Source organism: Eublepharis macularius, chromosome 8 (assembly GCF_028583425.1).
Source record: "Eublepharis macularius isolate TG4126 chromosome 8, MPM_Emac_v1.0, whole genome shotgun sequence".
NCBI lineage: Eukaryota > Metazoa > Chordata > Lepidosauria > Squamata > Eublepharidae > Eublepharis > Eublepharis macularius.
Window position 1 is genome coordinate 38,368,260 of NC_072797.1, and position 27,786 is coordinate 38,396,045.

At 41.7% G+C, this 27,786-nt stretch overlaps 2 protein-coding genes and 1 long non-coding RNA gene across 4 annotated transcripts; 2 read left to right on the forward strand and 1 right to left on the reverse strand.

Moving 5' to 3' along the window:
* Positions 1 to 4,250: 4,250 nt before the first annotated feature.
* On the forward strand, positions 4,251 to 14,031 carry CENPH (centromere protein H). Its single transcript, XM_054986858.1, has 9 exons — positions 4,251 to 4,449; positions 5,820 to 5,875; positions 6,108 to 6,156; positions 6,859 to 6,933; positions 7,766 to 7,822; positions 9,367 to 9,430; positions 9,598 to 9,649; positions 9,935 to 10,098; positions 13,198 to 14,031. The coding sequence occupies exons 1-9, from the start codon at positions 4,292 to 4,294 to the stop codon at positions 13,288 to 13,290; spliced, it is 768 nt and encodes a 255-aa protein (XP_054842833.1). The 5' UTR covers positions 4,251 to 4,291; the 3' UTR covers positions 13,291 to 14,031.
* On the reverse strand, positions 7,411 to 15,949 carry LOC129334634 (uncharacterized). Its single transcript, XR_008597521.1, has 3 exons — positions 15,862 to 15,949; positions 12,457 to 12,580; positions 7,411 to 8,797 (listed from the first exon to the last, which is right to left on the reverse strand). It is a non-coding gene; the product is annotated as an uncharacterized LOC129334634 (long non-coding RNA).
* Positions 15,950 to 16,017: 68 nt separating this feature from the next.
* MRPS36 (mitochondrial ribosomal protein S36) lies at positions 16,018 to 26,721 on the forward strand. 2 transcript variants are annotated; one of them, XM_054987634.1, is made up of 4 exons: positions 16,018 to 16,099; positions 17,453 to 17,516; positions 23,043 to 23,254; positions 26,206 to 26,721. In XM_054987634.1, the coding sequence occupies exons 1-4, from the start codon at positions 16,061 to 16,063 to the stop codon at positions 26,221 to 26,223; spliced, it is 333 nt and encodes a 110-aa protein (XP_054843609.1). In that variant the 5' UTR covers positions 16,018 to 16,060; the 3' UTR covers positions 26,224 to 26,721. The 2 variants fall into 2 exon arrangements, with proteins under 2 accessions (XP_054843609.1, XP_054843610.1); XM_054987635.1 differs by having other exon boundaries at positions 23,052 to 23,254.
* The last annotated feature ends 1,065 nt before the right edge of the window (positions 26,722 to 27,786 follow it).

Here is a 27,786-nt window from a genome sequence, read left to right on the forward strand (position 1 = left end):
TTAAGACATGTATGCCCCAGCCAGTTTGCCCCAGCCAGAGCCAAGGGGTGGAGCAGCAGCCTCCCAGTAGCACACTCTGAAATCTGCCTTTGAAGTAGGACCAAAACCACTGCAGAACAGTGCCTCATAGTCCCAACCCCAAAAGATGGTCTGGAAGGATAATATGATTTATGATATAAAAAGTTGCTGAGAGGTCCAGGAGAAGTAACCGGGTTGCACTTCTCTTGTTTGCCTCCCAGCACCAGTCATTCACCTGGGTGACCATTTGAGTCCCATAACCAGGCTTGAAACCAGATTGGAACAGACCCAAACAATTTTAAATCTCTCGGATGACTTTCCCCCCCTATAAGCTCAAAAGACCTTACTGCTTTCAAGATTGCTTTTCGTGCACTCTTTTCCTACATGGGAAGCTGCCAATTTTGAAGCCTGCAAGAGTCCAGTGTACTCATGCTGCATCTGTTATGGCTGTGAAAATGCACACCTGGTCCAGTTCCTTAACTGTAACAACTTACTGGCAAATACTGCAGTTTCTGCAGGCAACAGTCTGCTATAGAATACCTGATTCAGTTGGGAATGTTGTGGGGATAATAACATACTTTGTAAACTGCCCTGAGTGGGTGTTAAGTTGCCCTGAAGGGCAGTATATAAATTGAATATTATTAGTATAGCCCTAAAGCACTGAAGAAGTCACAAGGCATGCACAACAAAATTTTACCAACCATCCTAGACTGAGTATTAGCTTCAGCTGGTTCTTTTTAACTCTGAGTTTAGCATGTGAAGTCTCTCAAACTAAGTAAGATCACTTAGATTCCTATAATATTCTTCATATCTTCCTGCCTGAAGCTGACAGCAGTTATTTTTAAACATCCAATAGAATTCAAACTTCCCCAGCAGTCCAATCCTGGTCATGGGGGACTAAATGAGAGAATTATCTCCCCACTGTGGGCCCTTAAATTTCCCCAATAGTTTTAGAGTAGAATTATCCAACCCGCTAGCCCTGTGATGAAGCACAGGACCTTCGAGGGAGGTTTTGAGTGGCTCTGTCTCTGAACTGTCAACCTTTGGACCTCTGATCACCCTATGCAGCATCCTTGCATGTCCTCCATCTCCCTTGCCTGCACTTCTCCCTCAGGATCAGGCTCATGAAATGTCTCCTTTTCTGCCCCCTTAGCAATCCTTCTAAAATGTAAGTACCTCTCAGCTGTGTGTGCATGCACGTGTGTACATAGCATTAGTATCCATTTCATTTCTTGCCATATATTTGCATTTTTTTCAATAAAGGTGAATTTGCATTATTTCCTGTTCTTTACTAATTCCCCCTTTATCATTTTATAAAGCTAAAGTTGGGAGCCCAGTATACACCAGACAGTGATCCTAAATATAGATTGCCCAGATGTGCACCTATTTGACCTGTCACACACAGGCAATGCTACAAATTTAAGGGCCATACATGTGTACCCTATTTGGGTAACTGTATCTGTAAGCGATCCTGACCTGGATAGCCCAGGCAAGCCAATTTTACCAGATCTTGGAAGCTAAGCAGGGTCTTCCATCTTCCTTGGAGATAGTATTGCTAAGAAAACAACATGTTTAACAATTCAGTTCATGTGCAGTCTCTAGCCTTTTCCAAATGCAGTTATCCCTCTTGTAATACTCGTTTCAAGACCAGCACTACCCTAAAGCATTTAAAACAGCATTTTAGTTGTGAGCCAGTCAGCCACTGTTTTTATCTTTATCCTTCCCTCCAACACTATCTGGCCTGGAAAAGTTCTGCAGTAAAAGATTGCTCAGTGTGTAATACTTTAGTGGATTCTAATATTTGTGTATTGTGATGGGGGTGGGATTAGAGTGGCATACAGGACAAAGTCCTGCTCAGGAACTCCAGATCTGGAACAATCAGCCAGAGCTGCTGGAGATACATACTTGCACATTTTCTAGAGTAACTATTTGAGGCTTGTAACAATTATACCCAGAAAATAAAAACACCCTGCTTTTTCCCCCTCCTTTTTTCTACTTTACATGAGAAAAGACACAAAGAGATTATTTTCCTTTTTTAAAAAAAAGCTCTTAACAAAGATTCAAAGAGGCCCATATGTTGCTCCCCCATTCTTTGAAATTGCCTCCCTCTACATAAATCTTTTTCTTCCTTCCCTTAGAAGTTCCAAATCTCAGTTAAAACTTCTACTAAGGCATGCTTTACCTAAGTTATTTAACAATGAAGTTGTTGGGAAAGAGGTTCAGGACAGACAAAAGGAAATACTTTTTTACCCAGTGAATAATTAAACTGGATCTTGCTGCCATTGGACGTAGTGATGATGATGGCCATGTGCATAGATGGCTTTAAAAGGGGGTGAGAGAGATGCATGACAAAGAGGTCCATCAAGGACTGCTGGCCACTGTGACTAAAGGCATCATCTTCCCTATCCTGTTTGTTTGGCCCTGGGAGGAACTGGTTGGCTCCTGTGTGAAACAGTATGCTGCACTAGATTTTATTTATTTTCATTTCTACTATGTCTTTCTTATGTGGACTGAAGGTGGATTACATGTATAATAAAACTATTCAGTCAATCAGTAAGCTGATTACAAAATATGGTAACATTTCAGTCTAACATCAAAAGTTCCTGGTAAAACAAAGCTATTCAGTCAATCAGCAAATTGATTACAAACTATAACATGAGACTAACAGCAAAGCTTCCGAGTAAAACAACATAACACAGCGGAACTTGGATTGAACAACTAGCAGGAAGAAAATAAACCCCACATTATCCCTAACAGAGGTCACCTCTCAAGCGGATCTTCCTTATAGGTAAATTTATTGTTTGTAGCCCAAGGCTGTTACACTCCAAACACACAAAACACTCTAGCATGTAAAGATATGTACAAAGATTAAAATGATCTAGGCAGAAAATACCAGTCAGATAAAGACACTGCTGTCTCTGGAAACAACTCTAGCCCGGATTTTCTTGGCTGCTAAGGCGAACAGAGAGACTATAAGAAACAAATGCAGCAGTGTTAGACAGGAGAAAAAACAACACAAGAGTCTGAAGAGGAGTATAAACCAATTAAAAACTCTTCTAGGAATTTATTCCTTAGCTCTGCATAAAGTGGGCAGGATAGTAGGTAATGTGGTAAATCCTCCAGAGCACCACAAATACAGTAGCAGAGAGCTACATTATCCCTAACAGAGGTCACCTCTCAAGCTGATCTGTATATCACAGCTCTACTCCCAATGCAAAGCATATCCTCCCAAACAATTCTGTTTTGCAAAACAAACAGAGAGGTCTTCCTAACAGCCTCAGACTGACCCATTTATAATGTGGGAGCCACCACAGAGAACGTGGGTGGGATGGACAATTGCTGATTTTTTCTGCTTTGCAGGGTGGCATGTGATGAGTCAAGCTGTTGCAGATCAGCCACTGGTTTGATTAATCAGGCTTTACTTATGTTAACAATTGTAGTGTGTTAGAAATTCCAAGTCTTTGTTTAGTCCTGGGGAAATTAGTGTTGCACTACTTAATGAATTCAGCAGTTTCACCTGGAAGTCTCCCCCAAGATCTTCCGTTGGAGAATTGTCTCTAGAGTTGCCAAGCTTCAGGCGGAGGTTGTAAATTTCCAACGGTGTAATCCTTTGCATCACTCAGAAATAAGCCCGACTGTGTTCAGTGGAGTTTACTTTTGGTTAGAGTTGCAGCCGTAGATCTGCAACAGAATGTTTTCAAATGGCAGACAAATTCCTACTGTTCATGGGAAAGCATTAGACATGGGTGATCATCGGTTGCTTACAAAAGTATCTTTAAGGAGTTAGCTCCAAATGTCAGATTCCAATGGCCATTTGGAACGTCAGTGAACGAACGTTCAGGGGAAAAAATCAAATTGGATCCCGAGAGCCATTCTTTGCCCTTCGTCCAGATTTTGATAAGGAAACATTTTGGGGCCAAGAAATTGAAGTGATGTAAAATCCTGCACTTTTCCTTCACCACACCCTTTCAGAGCAAGAGGCTACAACTAAAGGAAAAGAGCCTCCAGAGCTATCTGGGATCGCTCCCCCCTTCGATATTTTTTCGTTTCCCCGCAGATGGCGGATTCCTTTTGCCATCCAATTGGTTCTCGGAAGTATGTGGCTGCAACCCTATAGGGCCGCTTGACCCACGAGGCCTGAAAGGAGAGCGCCGCTGCTTTCGTGCCTGGCGAGTTGCTCGAGGCAGGAGCAATCGATCGCAGAGGTCGGTGACGTCAGGCGGCGGCGGGCCGTTCGAAAGAGCTGCCGTGAAGAGAGGCGGCCGCGGCCGGGATGGAGCTGCTGGGAGGAGCGGCGGATGCATCCGCCGGCTTGGGGGAGGAAGCGGCGGCCCTCGACGGTTCTTTCGAGGGGGCGGCTGCAGAAGCGGCGCCAGCCCGCAGGCTTGTGAGCCGGGATGGGGCGACCCCGGACTTGGTCACGCTCTTTCGGTGGGTTCCTTTTCTCCTTCGTGGACTGGAGAGGTGCTTGGGCTGGGGTGCATGCTGGGTTGCCAGCTCCCGGGCGAGAAGTTCCTGGGGGTTTGGGGGTGCAGCTTGGGGAGGGCAGGGTTTCGGGAAAGGGGGGGGTACCTCAGTAGGGTATAATGCAACACAGTCTACGCTCAAAGGAGCCATTTTCTCCAGGAAAATCAAAAAGAGTCCAGTAGCACCTTTAAGACTAACCAACTTTATTGTAGCATAAGCTTTCGAGAATCACAGTTCTCTTCGTCAGATGCAAAGAGAACTGTGATTCTCGAAAGCTTATGCTACAATAAAGTTGGTTAGTCTTAAAGGTGCTACTGGACTCTTTTTGATTTTGTTACTACACGGCTAACTCCTCTGGATCTATTTTCTCCAGGGAAACTAATCTTGGTGGCCTGGAGATCCGCTGTAATCCCGAGAGATCTCCAGGCCCCACTTGGGTTTGGCAACCCCACGAAAATCCGTTTCGCAAGGGGGGAGGTTGCGATTTCGGCCCTGTTGCAGCCAAAGTTCATAGGCGAGAAGGCAAACAAATCCCAAATCTGTTAGTCCTCCGAGCGTCGCTGGTGTTTTGGGGCTGCATCCTTTCATTCACGCTAAAGCGGTCATCTCCAACTGCTACCAGCTTTAGTTTTCTCGGGTTTACCAGAGAAGGTTGAGGAGCAAATATAGAACTAAAAATCTACATCTGTTCTTGGAAACTAATGTCATCTAAACACAGGAAATGTCCTTTAATAAACGAACAAAGCAGCTATAATCTGAGGATCAGTCTTACTTATAAACTACAAGAGACCAAATGTGTTTCCACTACTGTCTTTGTCAGTAGTATCTTTACATTTTTTGTGAATGCAATTATTGTTGAGGGAAGAACCTCATGATCTCAGTGCTGTAAGAGTCATTCTGCACTGGTATTTCTCAGGATCCATTCCATTTGCTTAGTTATATATGGAAATAAACACCTAAGGTTTTGTAAACTTGGGATATCTGCCTTTTTAAAAGTAACCTAAATGAATTACTAATTAAATTGAGGTTGCAAACTTCTTTGCTCGGTTATTTATCCCCTCATGTTTAGTGGAATTATTATGCTATGGTCTTTGAAAATACACATGTAACAAACGGCTGGCTGGGCATGGTTAAATAAACTCTTTATGTATGGTTTTTGCTAATCTTTTTCATGGTGTTGAAACAGTCCAAAATAGTACTGCAGTTATTTCAGTTCCTACCCCTCATTAAGGTCCTATTGTGAGAGCAAACATTGTTTTATCTATTGAATTCTATTGGATTGTTTTTGTTTTCTGTTTTGTTGTTGTTTGATTTTTTTCATTTTTTTTCTGTAGAGTAAGGGAACAAATAAAACAACATCTTATGGAATACAATACAGCAATTAATGCAAGTAAGTGTGAGCTTGCTGTTTTAAAAACTTTACTACTGCAAACTTTCACATATCCTCTATTGCTGAAGTAAAAATTTAAAAACATACTGCGTTCTGAGAAGATGCTTATTTATAAAGTATTTTTTTTTACTGCAAAGATCAAAATTAGGGATTTTGACCACTGTGGTTCTCTGTGTAACGCTGGGGGCTTGTCTTTTTTCCCAATCTTTAACATATCATTTTTGCCTGGCAGGTGAAGAAAGCTTTCCAGATCAAGTTATAGATGAAAAGGTAGTTGAGAGGTATGTCCTTGGCTGAGGTGTTGAATCTGTTACTGTTTTGTCTTATGAATTGAACAGTCCTCTGAATTTAAGAGCACAAACAAAAGTCAAAGGAATAGTAGTAATATATGTGCCATTAAAAAACAGTTCTGCAGAAAGAAACCTGAATTTTGTAAACTCTATACTTTTATGAAAATCAAGGATGTCTGCATATATTGGACAACTCTGTTTTTTTCTGGGCATAGGGAAGAGCAATGGAGTATGTATGTTGTTGATAATCCCCTGTGCACTAGAAGTCCTGTTTACTACCCCCTTTTATCCGCCATGTTAACCATGCAGTCTCAAGATTATTTTAATAGACTTCAGGGCTAGAAATGAGGGTTTCTGTTTAGAGACACGTCCTTGCATAGTTTGGTATTGGAATTATTTTAAAACGCTCTAGCTATACTGTTGATACACTGAGGAAAAAATGAATTTCTGATTTAATGTATTTATGTCAGAAATTTTAATGTTTCATTTCTACTGACCCTTGCAAACTGTTTACATTTCTAAAGACAGCCCAGGAAATTGTAGAGTTGATATTGAATCAGACGAGCATTGACTTAAATGTTACTTATGCTGTTCTGGTTTTTAATAAGAATTTAGTAGAAGCAGCAGCACCTTCTAAGGAAGATAACTTTCCGATGTTATTATTTGTTGTTTGTTCTTCCATTTTGTTTTTAGCTCAGTTGAAGATTTGGAAAGAGAAATGGAAGAGGTGAAGATTTCATACCAAAACAAAACACTGGCATTGCAGAGGTAAATATTTGTTATTTGCTGGGCACTTCGAGTACACTATATGAAACAGAGATTAAGAGATTATTATAGAGGGAAATAGAAAACATTCAGGCTGTAATATAGCAAAGGTTACATGGGCTGAATGCCCACTGAAGTCATTCATGTAAGCATACTCTGTGCTTAATTTGTCAGAGTTTGTCATCTGTTTTGTATCACTGGAAGTACCAATGGAATGAAATGGTAGAATCCAGCCCATTGTTGGTTTTTTCAGAGATCAAGACAGTGTTAAGATCTTGTGTGGTAAAGAAACTTTTGCTTGTACTTCAGGCTTTGTGTACCACAACAGTGCTGTATTTTCTTTCAAGGTGTAACAATGATCCTTCCCAAGTAAAAGATCATAGTTTTTTTCATTTCTGATGTCTTTCAAAACCCCGTTTTTGGGAAGGAAGGCCCGTTTATGAGATTAACACAAGACAATAATACCAATAAAACATGTAATTCTCATTTTGTAAGCCTTTACCTTAAGTAACTTGTAAAGCATAAACAATCTCATACTCATTTCATAGGGATAAATATGCTGCATGACAAACTCTGGGGCGTTATATTCAATAGGTAACAGAACATCTTGCCTTGCACCGAAGGAACATATGGAAGCTGATGAAACAAGATGCTAGGATCCATCCCTGTAGCTATTTATAACAGTGCCCAAGTGCTGAATTATGGTGCATCATTTATAAACAGAAATATATAGGTGAAGGGAGAAACAAATACTCAGTATGCAGTTGTTGGTTGTTGTGTAAATTTATCTAGGATATTTATACATCTCCTCTTGTAACTTCTTTGTGTTCCATAGGATTCAAGTAACTGAAGCCCTCCGAGCCAAACTGAAGAATGATGATGCTGATGCCAAGTAAGGGAACCTGAAAAGTCTGAATCAAGATTTCTTAAAGTTTTCACTTGCGTACTTATACCTGTGCTGCAGTATGCATGTACAAATATGTGATTATCTGGCTGGCCGCTGAAAATCATAGGGGGATTTTTCTGGTATTTACCGAGAGAATGAAAATCCTAAAAATATCATTACTATGAGTGCCCTAAAAATTTACCAAGTCTAGCTGATTATGTTTCCACAAGCATTGTTACTGCAGCTAGCAATGTAAATTACCTGCTGTGCAACTAGAGGCCCAGAAATTGCCTTTATGAGGTCCAGAATGATTGTACACTTGGGTTATGCTGCTATCTAGAAGCTGTTCAGTGGAAGGGTAGATAATGGCATGCTGAAATACTAGATACATTTAAGTCGACTATAGAAATTTCCTATTTCAGTCCTTTGTGAGACTTTTTTATAGTTGGGCCCCACTGTCTAAATAAATATTAAAACCAAAGGGCATCATTTGGTTGCTAAACTTGGGATCTGGCTAGATATGATGGCGTTGCTCCCTTGCTTTATAAAATCAGCAGCGACCTAATTCTATCAAGTGGTGACCGGGTCAGTGTAAAGCACCACACAAGCAGGCAGGGGGCGCTTCAAGTCCTTCCTCTGGCCATGTTTCTTCCAATCAAAAGAATAAAATGCTTCCTCCAGCTATTTTTCCTCTTGTTGGTGAAAGTGATTCTCCCTCCCAAGGGAAATCGGTTGAGGAGGAGCTCCTCCCTGGTTTGGGGGGAAATTTGCGCAAAATAAGGGTTTGGCCTGCTTGACTGTTCTGCACTTCATACTCTTGAGATGGCCAATCAGAATGACAAGCATGTTTAACATATGGATTGTGCTTCCGTAATGTTGACTTCGAGTCTTGGTACTTTCCTTGCCATCGGCGATGGCTCCGTTACTGCTTGCAATTTAGTGTTGCTGTCCCCCTGACGTCTGGTGCCTTATTAATAAAGTCTGAAGAAAAAGAAACGTCAATGATTTCTTGCCACTGCAAACAATACTCCAATATTAGCTTATCTCTGGAGTCTTTTTAATCTGTTCATTAAAGAACTGTAGACTGAAGTCAGCCTTGACTTAAAGGAGTAAACACCACTTGATGTAAGCTAAGGGACAAGCTTCATGCTATGTGCGAATTCATTTATCAAAACTCTGAAGACCCTTCCTAAGGAAAAGCAGCAACAGGATGGGTAGTTTGGGTGCTGGGGGAAATCCTTCCTTTGACCATTATTTTCTGCTGCAGCTCCTCCTCCCCAATTGCTTTACCTCCTTCCCCCTCCCCCTGGATCCCCAATGTGTGCCGCTACTAATACATGTATGAAACCTTATGGGTGGGTGGAAAAGATTGAGATGTGAAGATTGTGGGGGTGGGGAGCTACATGCCCCTTCCTTCCCAATGCTGATTCTCCATTCAAAGTCCCCAAACTACTTTTTCTTACAAGCGCTTGCTAGGATTTTGTTTAAGGTGCCTAGCTTGGCCTTGAAGTTTATGAAATCATACTCATGTCTGTGTATGCTCTTGCTAGGTTGATCTGGGACACCATAAAGCACATCATGTTGCTGAGTACTGCCATACTTAAATCTCAGCAGGTACGTGGACTTTATAGCAAAACAATCTTAAGATTCATTGCCTGTAAAAGGATATAAAAACCTGTTGTAATGTGAGCGTAGCTTTATAGTTTTAATAACATTTTGCAGCTATACTATAATCTGACAATATAAAGTTTTATATAAGAAAAAACTACTTATTTATGCAGAAATCTCGTGAATTGGAAGAAAAACTGAACAAGGTTAAACAGAGCAGACTAGGTAAGTTTTTTAAAGGGAAATGAGATTATAGTTACCTTGGGTTGGATCCAAGCTCCCACAAATGGGAAAGTGCTTACAGAAATGGTTCTTCCCACCTTCCTCCAACAGTCCCCCAAAGAACAATCACTGAGAACTGAGAGATCCACCTGAGCAATATGGCATGGATTGTGGGGGGTGGGATTGGATGACACTGCCTTCTTTTCCTCTTAGACTTGCACAAGAATAAAGAGTTGGTGTGTTTACGAATTAGCAGATTTATGGCTTTTTTCCCCCTTTAATGAATAGCGCTAAAGAGAGCTGGGGAATGTGCACTGGCACGAATACATGAAAAGAAGAGAAAACAGAAAGAGGAATTAGAAAATATGCAAGTGGGAGAAATGTTAACAAAGGCTAATAGAAATCTGCAACAGGAAATTAAGATGACTACACTGATTCAAAATATTTTTCAGGTAAAATAATTCTTAAACGATGGATAGACGTGTCTGATTGCATTTATATTAGCTCATCTTGATGCAATTATGTAACTGATGCCCTTGGGTGGGGGTGGTTTTTTTAATAACTGATAAAAATGCTTACTGGAGCAAAGCCTACCAATATTAAATTTCATGGCCTATTGACAAATATATTTCATTACTGTAAATACATGGGAAATGACCGGGCATGTAACTTGCATAAATTGGTAACAATGTCTATTAACTGCCTCTTCTACATTCTCTTGTTCCTTTTTAATGTTAACATAGTGAGAAAAAATGGCTATTCAGTTAATAATTAAAAAATTACATAACACAAGCATGTTTGAAAATTCTAAATGCTGGTAAATATTTAGCAAGTTGATGGGTACCTAACAGTAATAAGTATAATAGTAATCCCTGACAAAATGGAGGTGCTACTTGTAGGGGGAAAGGTCTGACCAAGGAAATGAGTTATCTCTTGTTCTGGATGGGTTGTACTCCCCCTAAAGAAGCAGGTTCATAGCTTCCAGGTGCTCATGGACCTGTGCCTTCTGTTTGATAAACTGGTGGCAGCAGTAGCCATGGGTGCCTTTCACCAGCTTCAGCTTGGATCCCTCTCCTGGGGGCAAGAGGTTGTGCCACTGCAGTGTATGCCTTATTATCTAGATTAGATAACTGCAATGCACTCTCCATAGGGTTGTCCTTGGAGACTGTCTGGAAGCTACAGTTGGTCCAGAATGCTGCAGCCAAAGTGATGGCTGAAGTGGTTCGTAGTGACCATATCACTCCAGTCTTGTTGCATCTACATTGGTTCCCAATTTGCTTCTGGGCCCAATTCAAGGTGCTGGTATTGACCTTTAAAGCCCTGTAAAGCTTTGGCCCGGCATAACTTAAGGTCCCATCTTCTCTCATATGAACTTACCCATCCACTTTGGTCATTGTTTGATGGCCTGCCTCGAGTTTCCCTGCCATCTGAGGAAGAACCTGAGAAAGGGCCCAAGAAAGGCCTTCTTGGTCATGGTACCAAAACTTTGGAACTCCCAAGGACTATATGGAAGATGGTATCCCCTCTTGGGTGGTACCATACGAAGTAATAGATCCGAGAGCTGTTTATAATGAACAACAATGTTTAACCTATAAAGAGATAACAATAATGGAACATAAAAGGTTAAAAATAAAAACGCAAGAAGAGTTATTTCCTCATTATGGATGGTTTCAATATAGGCAAATCAGAGATCTTTACAACTCGGACTGTTCAAAAGGAGGAATAAGATTGGAAAAGTCGGAATTAGAAGAAGTGATTTTACAAGAAGGTAAAAAAGAAATCTCGAAAATTTATAAAATACTTCTAAAATGGCACACGGAAGATGAAACAGTTGAAGTCCAGATGGTGAAATGGGCAATAAATTTTCATAAAGAAATAACAATGGAAGCTTGGGAGCATTTGTGGAAAAATACACTGAAGATTTCAACTTGTACAAATATTAAAGAGAATGTATATAAAATGATGTACAGGTGGTATCTAACACCAAAGAAAATTGCGCAAGGAAATACTAATATGTCAGACAGATGCTGGAAATGTAAAAAGCATGAAGGATCATTATACCATATGTGGTGGACTTGTGAGGTAGCTAAGCAATACTGGGGAGATATAATTAAAGTAATTAACGAGGTTTTGCAAACCCAAATAAATAAGAACCCAGAATTGCTGCTACTGAACTTGGGAATGGAAGATGTTCCAATGCAGTACAGAACATTGTTATTTTACATGACTACAGCAGCAAGACTTTTATATGTGCAGAAATGGAAAGTACAAGAAATACCAATGACAGAAGACTGGATTTACAAATTGCTGTACATGGCTGAGATGGATAAAATGACAAGAAAACTCAAAGACCTTGATCCAGGAGAATATACTGCAGACTGGGGGAAATTGAAACAATATTTAGAAAAAAAAATGGGATGTGAAAGGAGGACTGTGTCAGTTTGAGAACTATTAATCTGTGATTTCTTAAATAGAAGAGATAAGTAACTTTACCATTAATGGGAAAATTTAGCTATTAATTAACCTAAGCTAGTATTACTATTAAGAGAATTTATCAAAAATATATAGTTTAAATAGTGATGTAGAGAATGGATATATTAGTGGATTTGATAGAGTATATATAAGAGAATTTGAATATGCTTAGAGTAAGAGATATAATACATATATGATTTAGAAGAATTTAATGGAAAATAAGTAATAAGATAGGTTAAGGGTTAGAAAGCTGTTGGAAGTCTATAAGGAGGGGGGGAAGGGGGGGGTCAAAATAAATTAGGTATGATGGGGAATGTATGTAATAACTATGTACTCACCAATAAAAATTAAAAAAAAACTTTGGAACTCCCTCCTCAGGGAGATTTGTCAGTCTCCTGTTTTCTTCTGCCAGTGGATGAAGACTTTTTTTATTTGTATGTCTTGTCAGCTGCATTGGTGGCCCTATGACGGCAGAAAGGCAGGGTAAAAACTTATAAAAAATATTTTTATTGAATTACTGTATATATACAACATATTTTAAATGTTTTTAATGCCACGTTTTAATGTTCATTACTTTGAGTACCTTATTTGGATGGAAAAGCAGCATACAAATGTTTTACATAGATAATTATATTTAAAGATGCACTTGTGTGAGTGGAAGGCTCTTCCTTTTGTGCAAAGGGAAAGGTCCATAGTGTCTGCAATTTTCCTTACTGTTTCCAAGAATCCTCAACCAGCCCTCAGCTCTTCAGGTGGCTGCCAAGTGGGAGGGCAGTACAGTGATCAGTTCCTCAACCAGAGTTCCCAGTTATGATTCTTTGTCTCCAGTCTGTGGTGTGACACTTAGAGAAAACTTAAGTGGTTCTTATTCTGTTTTGCAAAATTTGCGCCAACTACCATGTAACAGCAATGTCTTAACAGTCAGTGAGTACTTCTGAAACAAAAACCGGTAAGTTCCTTTAAGGCAATGTGTAGTTGTATTTAATTTTTTAGAATGTTTCTAATTTAGAGAAAATGAGTTTTCATTGGTTACTGTTATGGACATCATCTGATTGTAGTATTACTGTGATCTGTTTCAGAATCTTATTATTGGAAGTGGAGTCAACTGGGCAGAGGATCCAGATTTGAAGGCAATTGTTCTGCAACTGGAGAAAAACGTGGCTGGAATCTGAAGAAGCAGTACTACCAATACTGTGTTTTGTGTATTTTGTGTACTAGCAATTGAACAAACTGTTATAACAAATCAGACATTCTCCAACAGACTTTTGTGCCACTTTGTACTGATGTATACTTCAGGACTTTTAAAAAAGGAAGTTGTTTCTGTAATGTCTGGTTAAATTTTAGCTGACTAGATTTATGACCTATAAATTGTATAAACTATTGCAAATGTCCACGGGGTGTTAGGAGTAGAGAATGTTGTGATTTCAGCCTTGTCTTCTTCTCTCCTGCTTTTCTAACTACTGGAAAGAGGCACCTTTTAGGCTTTTATTAGGGCAAAGTCAGAACAGTACTTTTGCTGGATTTTTTCTTCACTTCCTGCCAGAAAGGCAAAGTTTCATAGAGGAGGGTTATGGTGGTGGTTGCTTTGGCAATTTGGCCATCACTATCAATTATTATTCATAAACACATCTTTTATGCACAATTTATTTCAAACTAGCAGTGTAAGAAACAGTTCAGTGTTTTGATAAAACTTTGATTATAATCAATCTACCTTCAATTGCTTTAGAAATCCATGTTCAGTAATATTGGACTTGCATTTCATTATTCTGTGTAGAACTTGCTATAAGTTAAATTTCTATTATCATTCATCTTTGTGAATAGATGTAGGAGAAGAAAGTGAATTTAGCAACAAGGCATACATAGCTTGAGTTCATTTATTGATGTTAGTGTAATTCACATCCTTGGTCCTCTAAATAAAGACCTTTTAAATGTTATAGGAAGAAGATATGGTTTTTTAATTAATACATTTTTTTTACTTTTAAAGTGCTGTTAAAATGAAATTACTCAAGAGTAACTATCAATTAATCCAATTGTTAAAGGTTGGCAGAGGAGCTAATTTAAGTTTAAATAGAAGTGGATATCAAATTAAATAGAAACAGAAGTGAAATAGAAACGCTTCTGTTTCTGTTAAATACAGAGTTCTATAAAATATAGAGTTGACACTATATCCAGAACCCCACAGGATGCAGTAGAAATCTTAGATCGCTGCCTGACAGCTGTGGTGAAATGGCTGAAAAATAACAAATTGAAATTGAACCCTGATAAGACTGAAGTGATGCTTGTTGGGAAGGCAGAGATCTTGAAAGACCTTGTACTCCCCACTTTTGATGGAGTTCATCTGACCCTTGCAGACTCGGTTAAGAGCCTAGGGGTTATACCGGATCCAGCGCTACTACTAGAAAAACAAGTTAAGGCAGCCACAAAAAATGCTTACTATTATCTCACTCTAGCCTGGAAAATGGCTTCTTACCTTGACATGGCCGACCTGGCCACCTGGATCCATGCTATGGTTAACATCAAAAGTTGACTATTGTAATGTACTATACATTGGTTTCCCATCTAAGTTAACTAGGAGGCTCCAATTGGTGCAAAATGCTGCAGCTCAACGGTTAGCAGGAGGGAGCAGGAGCAGGAACATCATTCCCATCCTACAGTCACTCCATTGGCTACCTATCAGCTACCGTGCTCAATTCAAGGTATTGGTTATTACATACAAAGGTCTTCACAGCTCTGGCCCAACATACCTACAGGACCGCCTCCCTCCCTATGTCCCTCCACAGCAGCGTCACGCACCTGAACAGAATCTGCTTCAGGTGCACATGGGCAAAATCAGCAGCAGCCCATACACAGGCTTTCTCTGTGGTGGCCCCTACCCTGTGGAACAGGCTGCCTGAGGAGGTAAGGAGAGCACCCACTCCTGGCTTTCCACAAACAATGCCAGACCAAATTATTCAAAAAGACTTTTTACTGAGATAGGAAGGAAATATTGTAGGGAGGGGGTCTCAGATGCTTCACTAATGAGTTAGGGACCATAGACTTCACCACTATGTTGCCTTACATATTTGTTGCTTTGAATATGTACTCGTATATACTACTTGTGCTTCATGTTATCTAATGTCAGTCTTAGAATTTATTAGGTTCTGTTTCAGCAATTCTTCAACTTTGTATTGGATCCTTCCAATGCTATATCTTTGTAAAATCCTGTGACATTGTTTATGGAAATGTCCTTGACACTGTACTAATTTCTCACTATGTAATCTGCCTTGAGTCTCAGTGAGAAAGGCAGACTATAAATGACATAAATAGCTATCACTGAGATTTGCTACAATGTTGGGATGCAGTATGTTAAATTAGAATATTTGCCATTCCTGTCTTCTTTCGTGCAGTGAAAATGTACATCTCATGTACTGGGCTTCCTCATTTGCTACTAGTAGGGCATCACAATAAATCTGTAAGAAGATGCTAATTCATACACTATGAACACAAAATGGATCTTCAAAGCGTTTAGCACATGGCATTGAAGTTTGATTAGCGTTCACTTCGATCAGTTTTCATTTCCGAACCTACTCCTAATTTTAATTCCAGCGCGCTGTCTCACTGGCTTGTTTTGATACGCCTGTAGTAGCCCAGTGACTGTAAATTCATGCTCGCAATGCTTTGCCTATTGAACGTGCGCCGGCCTATTCTGATGAAATCGTTACACGCACTGCAGCCCTCTAACAAAGGAGAAGCGAAACCCTAACCTGCCTGCGCCGATTTTCGTTCTCGTCGACCAGGTGCGCCTGAAGTCCCACTTTTCATTCCGAGGGAGGCTCTTCCTGCTCTGACCACGCCCTGTGGAGTCTCGGAACAGGTATATGCTTCTGCGGAAGCCACGCCCTTCGCTGGGCGGGGTTTGCTGAGTGCCACGCCTCCTCGCCCAACCCGGACTGGGGGGTCACCATGGGCAGCAAGATGGCGGCCGCCAGTCGGGTCGTCCAGGTAAGTCGAGCGAGGCGCCTCCTGCGCTGCTGATCGCGCCGCAGGGCTGTGCGCTAGGTCGAGGCTGTGGTATTTGGGCCTGCGTTTGGTGTTCTGGGTTTGGGGACTGAGCCATTGCCGTGTGGGAGCTGCTACGACCGGTGTCCTTGGATGGAGGAAACAGCGCTGCGGGGCTGCGCGGAGAGGTGTGAGGGAGAGTCGGTCCAGTGGGTCGGCTAAGTGCGGAAGGCAGGAGCTGGCGGGGTGTCACAAAGCAGCGTGGAGTCGTCCTATGTTTGAGGACCCTATTTTGACAACCCGTGTCTCTCCTCTCCTGCCTCGAACAGCCCTGAGGATGGGACGCAACGTAAACGAGTGCCAAAGTGGGGTTTTTCCCTGTCACTTTGCAGAAGTTCACCTTGCTAAGCAGTTGTATGCACTTACGGTTGCCAACCTCCAGGTAGGGATTGGCTATTGCAACAGCTCTCCAGAATACTGAGATCAGTTCTTATGGAAGAAACGGCTGCTTTGGAGGATGGACGCGATGGCATTATACCCCTTCCCAGACTCTACCCCCAAATTACCAGAAATTCCCCCATCCCGAGTTGAAAACCCCAGTGCTTAACTAGCAGGACTTGAGGGTATCATGCTGGGTGCTGCCCAAACTCATGTAGTGAGTTTTGAGTGGGTTACCTCCAGGATCATAGAGAGAAAATATTTAATGAGGGGACATGACTGGGGGTGGGGGTTACTTGCCAGGTCCCTCTTGTTCTTCCTTCCCTTCCTTTTCCTAGGATGGGAAAATATTGTAATAAATTCCTTGGTGAAAGGGGGTGTGATATATTCTAAGAAAATAACCCAACACCAATTTGTTTCCCTGAAACAGAAATTGTGTTGAAAGGTAACCTCTGGCGATATCTATGTTAATAATCCAAGATAACTTTTAATGCTTGTAAACCGTCCCTGAAGAAAATCTCCATCTTTTGTAATATAAGAATAAGCCTAGCACCACAGCTGGATTTATTTCTAGATTTCATTAAAATGTGAATTGTCATATGGATTTTGTGTCTGAAGATTGCTTAGGAGTACATTTTGAACTTAATGTTTGTTATGACCTTTACTTTCTGTTCTTTGTAAGCCAGTTTTGTAGAAATGGTCACTTTTAGGCGTAAGTGTTAGGCATGTTTGCTGTCTATTCATTACAATTGGAGTTGTGTTGATCTATTCTGTAATACACATTGAAATTAATGGAAGCAGCAAAACTTCAGTACTTGTGGGATTTAATCTTTGGCAAGAAATATTCTGTTTCTTACATGTATTATTGACTTATCTTCCTGACATATCTTTCCTTTTACTAACTTTTTTTTCCTATAGGCAGTAAAGCCACATACACCTTTGATTAAGTTTCCAGATAGAACAACTGTTCCCAAACCTAAAAGTAAGTATCTGTATTGTAAAAATAATACTGGTGATAGACAGCTTTTTGAGTACCAGTGGCATTCTGAAACAGGATGTCATCTATATGCCCACCTTGATTAAATTGCCAGGAGCTGCGCCTGCTATCTCTATATTCAGCCAGTGTTTGAATGTGGTGGTCAAGTGATAGTGGGAGAATCAACTGAAACCAAATCCAGGCAAAACAAAGGTGATACAGGTGGGTAAGATGTTTTCATAGATTGACAGTTTTCCTCACTATTGATGGGATGCAGCTTTTGATGAAGGACTCTCTTAAAAGCTTGGAAGTCCTGTTAGATCCAGGACTCCTTGTTAGGAAAAACTGGTAAATACAGTCACAAAAATCGCGTTCTTCCAACTGCGCTTAGTTCAGAATTTGATCTTGTTTCTGCAGACATTTGATTTGGCCATGCTGATTCATTCTATGGTAACCTTAAGGCTAGATGACTGCAACATGCTGTCCATGAGGCTGACCTTAAACACCATTAGAAACTTCAGCTGGTGCAAAATGCTTCAGCTTGTTTGTTTCCTATCAGGGGCTGCCCATTTGTTTCTGGATCCTATTTAAGGTGCTTTAAAGCCCTTTCTGATCTGTGGCCCACATACTTGAAATACTTTTTTGATATGAACCATTATGGCAGTTGTGCTCCCTGTTAACAGAGTCTCCTCACAATTATTATTATTATGAATTATATTTATATCCCGCCCTCCCTGCAAGCGGGCTCAGGGCAGGTTACAACAGAAGATAAAATATACAAGATAAAATCACAATAAATTAACACAGCTTTCTAATAAAACACCTGCTCACCATATAAAAACCATGTAACATCTGATGGAGGTGGAGGTGGAGCATTAGAGATGGGGATGAACAGAAAAAAAACCTGCACATGATGTTCGTTGTTCGTTGCCATCCATGAACAGGGACTCACGAACACTTACAAGCATGTTCTGTTCATGAACATGTTCGTGGTTGGATGTTTGTGGGGGCCAGCAGGCTTTCCTCCAGCCATCATCCAAGTTTGGTCAAGATCCCTACAGCACCACTCTCGGAAACCTGACCTGAGCAGGCAGCAGGAAAGGTACCAATAGTAAATAATAGCTTGGCCCAGAGATCCCTATCCCACCACACACAAAGAAAATTCAAGCTCCCATGCACTCTATCAAAATGCCAAGAGCAGCTCTCTCTCCCTCTCCACTGTCTGCAAAGCCAGAGCTGGGAGCCCCCCTCCCCCTTGGTCTTTGCTCCCTTGTAACAAATTTGGAGTTCCACACTTGAAAGGAAGACCTGCCTATCAAGATAAATTGGGCTTAGATTGGGATTTCCAGGGCAACAGCAGGAGTTCAGACAATCCCTGCCGAAGTTGCCAAGAGAATTGATTGCAGGTGCCAGACTGTCTGGCTTGACGAACAGCAATGAACGAGGCTTGCAACGACCACCTGTTCATTTAGAATGGAGCCTCACAAACAGCTTGTTCGCAAACAGCAGATTGGGCTGTTCGTGGCTTTTTTTTGTTCATATTGCTGTTTGTGCCCATCTCTACGCACAATCCTCATCTATCTCTTGAGAATATAGTCCATTACAGCATGGGCTTTTTTTGTTGCTGACCTGCTGCTTGGAACAGTTTCCTAGAAGAGATAAAGTAGGCAACTTTGGCTTAATAGTATAATGTATTTTAATTGGTGGTTATTTTGTATACTATTTGTTGATGTTACCCACCTTGATCAAATACGGCACAAAAAAGAGAGAGAATCATGGTATTATAGTAGCAATGCAACAAAAGAACCCACGATAACTAAGATCCTTTTAAATAATGAGAAGTTAAACAATTTTATACAATGTATTCAAAGTGTAGTGGAAAAAATATACAAATTAACCCTTCTGTGATGAGTTGACAAATATTTACTGAATATTTTTCCATTAGCTGTCTGTGCCATAAGAAAGTCAATTCTCACAGCTCAATCCTATGCCCCGAGGCAGCATTGTCACTCATGCGCCGACGTAAATGGGGTGCCACTCCACAGCTGCCTATGGGCTTTTGGAGGAGTCCTGCCAGTGATGCCCAAGCACAACAAGGTGAGGTGTGGCCGCTGCCAAGAGTGCCCGCCTGCCGTTCCCCTGACAACCTCGCTCACACCAGCCAATGGCCACACCCCTCCCCTGACATCCAGGCGAGGGGCAAGCAGTGGTGCAGCCAATGGGGAGGCTGCAATCCCTGCTGCCGCCAATAGCCCCCCTGTCAGAGAGCATCGCTGCCAGGGAGGGGGGCAGAGGTGACAGTGAAGGTCCAGATCGAACACCCACCCTCTCGCCCGTCCAGCCCCCATTTCCGATGAGGGCCAGGCCAGTGGCTGCAGCTTGGTGCGCCTGCAAATCCACTCCGCTGCCGCCACCACCACAAGAAACGGGTTCCCCCTCCCTGAAAAGTAGGGCCAGATAGTAGGGAACTGATCTCTGTTGCCTGGAGATCAGTTGTAATTCTGGGAGATCTCCAGCTACCATCTGGAGACTGGCAACCTAAGTAGTCCCGTAGTTCCGGAGAAGCAGGTGGGGGAGGCGGGGCCTTCAGTGAGTGACAGGAATGCCCATTGGGAACCACATGGGGGCCAGGAGGCCATTTGGAAGCGAGGGGAATGAAAAGCACGCACAAACTTGCTGCTGCACCACTTGAACACATCGCTGCATCTCTACAATGCGAGAATGAGGGCTGGACCTCGACAGCCATGCCCCAGTACTGGGGAGATGCCCTTCCCCAGGGTGGACTGACAGGCCCTTACCACGCCAGAATGCCCAAGTCTATCCCTGCTTCCGCAAACACATCCCCCATCCCCTGTCAGCAACTTCCCACGTGCAGCAATCAACTTCCTGGCTTATCAGATGCCAGCAGTTCAGACTATCAGAGAATGAAAGTCCTCAGTGCCCCCCCCCCCCCCCGCTGACATTCATGGGCCACACTTCAATTCCCACCCCACTGCCTGAAGTTACATTGAGGGGAGGAAGGGGGCAGGGAGGCTGGACAGGGCAACACTTGAAACATTTGCAGGGATGTGTGAGAGGACATTCCGACAGGGAGTTGAGAGGGTGGCTACTGGCAATGTCAGGCAGACATGCAAAACCAGAATTTTGTTGTTTTTCAACTCATTTTATTAAACTGGAAAAAGTGCCAATGTCCCTCAGCTGGAAAGGGAGCCAAGGCATTTTGCGCAGCCCTCATTCTGTGCTCCCGGGGGCGAGGCTGAAATGCGGGCTGCTTGAGCTATTGCTTCCTGGGCTGGATCTGAATGACTCTCGCAGAGGATTAGGGGGACGGCTGAAGCAGACATGCTTGGTTGTCTCCCAGACGAGTCACGATGTGCCTGCAAGGGAAAGACACACATGTGCTGCAAGTAATCCAGCCCGGTCCATGGCTGAGGCAAAGCCCATACTCCAACATCTGAGCAGATGCACATAGTAGAGAGCAGCAGCAGCAGCCCCACAGGTGCAGCTAGCAACCAGCTGATGCAAGACACTCTGGTGAGGAAGCACTCTGCCTTGGGGTGACTGGGTGCGAGGAGGGGGGCTCGCCCATCCCGGAAGCGCACGTGGATTGGCCCCCATGGTAGTTCCCATCCTATGCTCCTTCAGGCCGCGGGGGTGGGGCTGGGTGCGGGGAGAAGGGGCTGAGTTTTCTCTGTTCAATGGGCCCCTATGGGCTATACCACCTTTTTCTATGACGTAGCTCTTTTGCACCACTGGTGACGTTTCCACACCTGGAAGGGCTTAGGGAGTGAACTAACTCCTGCCCCGCCTTCCTCCCCGCCCCCTCCTGCGCCGGTGTGGGGCCCTGCACCACTTCTCCACCTCCGTCCGCCCACCAAGCGTTCCCGTTGGCAGCGGCCCAGCAGCAGCACGCCTCGTGCTGCCGCCAGCGGAAGGGCATTTGCACCCACATAGGAGCCAGTTCCGCCGGCACAAGCTTTAGTTCTCTCCCTGTGCACTCCCGCCCCCGCTTAGGATTGAGCTGCCCAAGTGTTTCAGAAAGAAATTCTTATAAGATATATACAAAATGGGGTAACAAAGTGCTAGAGCTAAGGTGCTGATCCTCAAGGGGCAAACATATTGCACAAGAAGTATTTAAAGTGCATAGATAGCAGCACACAACAATAATTACTGAGAGAATTTTCTCTCTTATACTTCTGAGATAGAGAGCTTTATGGACTTTCTGCATTTTATTATTCAAGATTTTTGAATGACAGTTGGATATACTCAGAGAGCTACTGGAAAAATATTCAGTAAATATTTGTGAACTCATTACAGAAGGGTTAATTTATGTAATTTTCTCTACTACACTTTGAATACACAGTATAAAATTGTTTAACGTATTATTTAAATAGAGCTTAGTCAGTTATTGCAGGTTCTTTTGTTGCGTTGTTACGCACCTTGAGTCATTTTATTTATTTATTTTCGATTTATATTCTGCCCTCCCCACACCAGCAGGCTCAGGGCGGATTACAAACACATACAAATTAAAATACATAAAACCATTAATATAAGTTAACAACCATAAAAACATCCAGAATTATACAATTTAAAATACATATAAACATGAACATAGCAGCACAAAAATCTCCTGACAACGTTGGGAGAAAAATGGCATATATAAAGATTTTGAGTAAGTGATTGAATAACATTTATGTCTGTATTTATTTAGCAAATTTATTTGTAGCCTCTCCAGAGACCTGCTCTAGCTGCCTCACCAAGTATAATATAAAACCATTAACAAATCATACAAAATGCAGCCATAGCATTAAAATGGTATCAAACATTAAGCAGTCTAAAATCATACTTCAAAAACACTCCTCAGACTATAAAAAGCTTAGAAAAGCTTTGTTAAAAGGCTGGTTTCTGATTTTATGATTCAAACCAGTTCGAAAAGTAAAAGTGAACCAATGTTTTGCAGCACATCACCACCTCTTCCATGGTTCAGGCAGTTCTGGGCAGACAAAAATAGAAGCGCAGTGGACTATACTGTGAATAAGGCTGGCAATCAGAACATTAATTCAGATATTGCTGCTCTTACAGTAAATGCCAAAAAGCACTTAGTCTCTTGAAAATTGCAGGACGCGTTCTTTTCAGGACAGTCAGGGACAGAAATCTAATAAAATCCATGGCTAATGTCTCTTTCCAACTCTGCATGTGACATGTAATTTGAAATCTGAGGCCCCTTCTAATATTGTTTTGCTTAAAAGCATCCTTTTTCCTGAGCTCTTTAAGGTGGCTCTAACACTTTGTCCTGATCTGTGGAGTTGTCTTCAGGAAATCCATGCTCTGTTTTGGTGATCATGCTGGGAGCCTTTCCAGTGGTTTTGGATCTCAGAACCCCAGTACTTTCAAGGATCATCTCAGTGTCTTGGCCAGCATTTCATTTCTTGATATCTACCTTTCTGTCATGCTTGTAATAATGACTAATTGCAAAATCTGGGGTCTCTCGAATATTTTTGATAATGAAGTGGTTTTGGATCTGTTTTGTTGGTCATTCAGTGCAGGAATCTCTGGAGTCAAGGGTTCCGCCACTCCACCCTTCAACCTCACAACAGTTTGCCAGAGGTGGGCTGCCGACCTATCAAAATATTGCATCCATTAGTAGAGCGCAAGGCACGCCAGACACTGCAGAACTATTACGAACATTACCTACAAAATACCGGCGGAAACCAATGTCAGTTGAAGAGATGGATTACATTCAAGTAAGTTCCAAGACACTTGTAGTTTCAGGTAGCATTCTTTGGGATTTATTTTTTCTAAAAACTTTGCAATAACTCTCAACTGCCATAAATTAGAAACTCTTGTTTATGCTTTCTGTCTTGTCTTATAGCTGTTTCACTGAATTAAAGAGAAAGCTTGCAAGTAATGAGATTTATGTATCGGGTTGCTACTGCTTGTAAAAACTTTCATGTAAATAAAAGTTAGCGCAATATTCTTCACAGTTCCCAAGTAGGTAGGGTATCTATTTGTATGTTATTGGCTGTGGACACATACTCAGAATTGTAGCTAATTCTTCACGAGGGGAGCATTAGCACAGGAGCTACAGCTAGAACTATAATCCACCAATTCTGTTTCTCCATTTACGACCATAGTCAGCAGGAATATGCATTCATGTGTCAATGTAACAAATACATTGTTCTTCCATTCTTGAGATGGTGGCAAATGAGGTACTTTTAAGATATTATTTTAAATCATGTTGTGGGTTGGTAGACTAAAAAACAGGATATTTTCAAAATCAATAACATATCAAACATGTTCCTAATTCCAAACATAAAATTACTTTATCTGTAAAAAATGTACTGTGCTCTCAGTTACATTTTCATGAGAAATTTCCACACAGACATTCAGAGAACATTATGCCAAGAAACTGGTTTGAGAAAACATAAACAGAAGTATATCAAAATCCACAGATACTTGAAAATATCCATCAGAGGAACAGAATTAAAGGAGAAAAAAACACACTAACATGTAGAAATATGTAATATATAATATTATATATAATTCTTCAATAAATATTTTCTCCTTAAATCTTTGTGCGTGTACTGTTCCAAAATTTTTGATTTATAATAGGAGTCTCCTTCTGAGACTCTTATATTGTATTCATGCCCAGTTTATACCCATCAATTCTTACACCTACCGTTATCATTTGCATTAAATAACCCTTTCTGCTCTGTTGCTGCTCCTCTAGATGTCAGTTGGTACATATTAAGTCTTTTTTCTCTAACCTCGTACCAGATTGCAGTATTTTAGGGAAGAAGTTGCATAGAGCTGGGCTTTAGTTACTTTGCCGTGGCTTGCACTATAGGACAGAAATACTCACTCCACAGCTTGCAAGCTATATATGGCTTGCTCTGTCTTTTCACCAGTGGCTCTTCTGAAACTCTGGGACATAAGAGAAGAGACTGAAGGGGTAGAAGAAGCCCCCTTGAGTTGATGGCTAGCAAGTCAAGGCAGTGTTAGCATACTTGCAGCTGTAGCAGCTGGCTAAGAGGATTTTTTTTTATCATACTTCCCTATATTATAACTTCCCTATTGGGTAACTGTCTCTGCTGTAAATGCATACAGACACATGCACAATAGAGGGAGTTGCCTGTTCCTGCTTCACATCCTCCCTTCTCAGCAGTGCTTGTTGTTGCTAGCTGGGGCTTGAAGCTGGTTGAGGCTGGTGGAGCTCTCTTGCCAGTTGCTGCAGCCGCAGCTTACTGGACTCCGGCATGCACTGCCGCTGCCACCTTGCTGCATGGGCAGCTCTCACATTATTCTTTCCCTCCCTCTTTCTGATTTGTTCCCAGGAATCATCCCTTTTACTTAGCTGTATTGCTCAGATGGCCAGCCCAGGCAGCAGGTTGTTGCTGAGCACGCTCACTCAGCTCTATCCTAAGGGAAGCCACCAAACGAAATGCTTCTGCCCAGCCTCATCACTGTTTCCTCTCTCTGTTATTCATGGGCGTGGGGAGAGAAGGCAAGCATATATAGTGTATAGGTGAGATATGTTATTATTGCAGGGTCAAATATTTCATATTACTATTTGACCATGAAATAGCAATAGGTCTGACACAAATGAAGCTTCAGCTTACTTGTACATTATACATACTTGCCTTCTTTCCTCCCTCAATTTATGTGGAGAGTTTTCTCTTCATTATGAGGAATCCACAGCTAATCCTCACAAATCCAAAGCCAAGCCCACGCAGAGGTAAGGATATCTTTTAACTCTGAGCTGAATTGTGGCTTAGGGTAGAAAGTTTCTTGGTCAGAAACTAGAAAGTAGTTTCTCAGATGGTCTTTATCCCAGTTCTAATCCCAAGTATATCTTCTTCAAAGTAACTTCCATTTTAGGAAAGGAGCCTTACTTCCTGGAGCGTGTTCTTAGGATTGCAGCCTCTATGATGCGTTACTAAGAATGCCAGGGTCTTTTGTGCCTTTAAGAGTTGCATGACAGGTAGAAGTTGTGCAGGTGACTCTGACTGTAATGCTGTTTATAAATCTGGGATGTGTGTTCCAGAACCCTTGCATATGACAGGGGAGACTGAAGTCCACCACGTGGTCCTGGCAGTTGAGATGGCTTGCTGTTTTGCTGTCTTTAGGAATGATATGCAAAGTCTCTGGGCAGTGTCTTCTTAGCTTTGTTTAACTTTGTGCTGCTGAACTGTGGCAGAACTCTTTGCTCTGAGCTGGTATGCATGGAAAAATGGTGAGACCTTGTGAGCAAGGCCGTGCTTTTAAAGTGCATATTTAAATAAATTGAGTTGTGACACTTTCTGTTGCCAGGCGTCTACCAACCAGCCCTACTGAATAACTTGAAGCTATGCACATAGGCCATTCGGTAGTCATATGGCTCTTTTGGTTGGTGTGAATATAGCTTGATGTGAGTACCACTCAAAAGGACACTGCTGTCCCGGGTGACAGAGTGAAATGGACAGGCTACCATGAATCTACCACAAGCCGTAAACAACAGATGGGGAAGGCCTTCCACTAGAAGATCCTAAATGGTGACACACAGTTTTTGTGTGGTTTTGTATTCCTCTGCTGTTGAGCACTACATCAGTTGTGTAAGATGTGTAAAGAGAGCCCAAATTATCATTGCCCACATAATGGATATTGATTAAAAATACTAGTAATATTAAAAACTAATAAATGATATTTTCTTTTACAGCGTGGAGGTCCGGAATAACACAGACGACCACACTGTTATAGCTACTGCTGAGCAACCAGTTATTGTATTCACAATAAAGGCCTTCATAAGTCTTTGAATGTTACGTCTGTAGGCAAACAGCTTTGTTAAAAGCCTGTTATGAGGGATGAAAAGGTAAATGCATCCCAAATATGGCCCAAATAAGAAGACAGATCTGGTTGAATATAATGCCACTTTATAATACCATACTATTAAAGTTTACTATATATTAACAGTATAATGGTTAATATCTCTTTGCTGACACTGATGCAGTAAGCAAGAATCCAGGGTCTCTGATAGCAAAATTTCTTCTGCATCTCAGCACATTGCCAGTTTTGATGTTACCTCTTTTTGTGTAATGCCTGGCTATAGAAAGTGAGGCTTTACCTCTGTTCTTCATAAGAGCTTTTTAAAAAAAGTCTTGAGATTGGGGATGACATTAAGGCCTTGTCAATGTTAGTGGCTTTATTGGATTTATTAAATTTTGTTACAAGTACATTTACTGCGAATTCATCAGCTTGCTGTTTTGGGATGAACACATAATTGAAATACTTTTTGAGCATGGGTTGACCTGCACACAGAAAAATGGCACAAGTCCTCATTTTTTCCCTTTCTGTTGCCAGTGTGAACATATGAGTTTGCACACAAAGCAAGGGTATGCTACCAGGATTGGAAGATTTACGCATATTTTCCATTTCTCAGTACTGCCCACCCTCCCTGCTCCTTTCCTGTGCTGTAGAAATGACTTGTGCTTTTATGTATGATTAGCCAGAATGGTACACAAAATGAAAGCAGGAGTGGAATATAGCACAAATTGCCCATTTCTTTCTGCAGTCTCATGTGGACACACATGCTCATATGTTGGATGTAGGAAGCCAGGGTCACGTACAGAACTACTTCATGTGAGAGAGCTCAGTTTGCCCTCAATTGGATCAGACTCTGGCTTTTTTAAGCATGGAGTTAATATCTGGACAGTCCATGCATTTTTGTTACAGTCTGTTAGAATATTTACACTGGCATTATATGAGTAACGTCTTAAGAAACTGGAAACTACATAAAAATGTGGGTTTTAGTCCAAGCTTATTTACAGCATATCAAGAGCTAGGTCCAGTGCTCATACAAGGATTGTGGTTCTTCCCAGCTTTTTCCTCCTACAGCAGCCCCTTCTGACCCCAGAAAAGCCAGTTCCCAGTATTATGGGATCTATATGTAATAATAGCCATGTTGGGCTGCAGTGAGGAGGGAGAAGAGGATGAAATTGCTCTCTTCCCCACCCATCTCACAGGGTGACTTGTGAGGATAATAACACACTTTGTAAACCACTCTGAGTGGGTGTTAAGTTGTCCTGAAGAGCAGTATATCAATAGATTGATGTTGTTCTTATTCCATCAGTGCAACTCTGCTGACACAAGAGGCAGGAAAGGCAATTTTACCCCCTTCTCCCTCCTCGCTGCAATCCACTGACCTATGTTGCTATTTATGCAGGTCCTGCAACCCCAGGAATTAGCTTTTGCAGGGTATGGAGGAACTGCTGGGTAGGAGAAGAAAGCAGGGAAGATATGA

Coding starts and splice junctions, on each gene's coding strand:
- CENPH (XM_054986858.1), top strand. CDS start 4,292: ATGGAGCTGCTGGGAGGAGCGGCGGATGCATCCGCCGGCTTGGGGGAG. Junction 4,450..5,819: donor GACTTGGTCACGCTCTTTCG/GTGGGTTCCTTT, acceptor TTTTTTCTGTAG/AGTAAGGGAACAAATAAAAC. Junction 9,431..9,597: donor CCATACTTAAATCTCAGCAG/GTACGTGGACTT, acceptor TTATTTATGCAG/AAATCTCGTGAATTGGAAGA.
- MRPS36 (XM_054987634.1), top strand. CDS start 16,061: ATGGGCAGCAAGATGGCGGCCGCCAGTCGGGTCGTCCAG. Junction 16,100..17,452: donor CCGCCAGTCGGGTCGTCCAG/GTAAGTCGAGCG, acceptor TTTTTCCTATAG/GCAGTAAAGCCACATACACC. Junction 17,517..23,042: donor AACTGTTCCCAAACCTAAAA/GTAAGTATCTGT, acceptor TCTGTTTTGTTG/GTCATTCAGTGCAGGAATCT.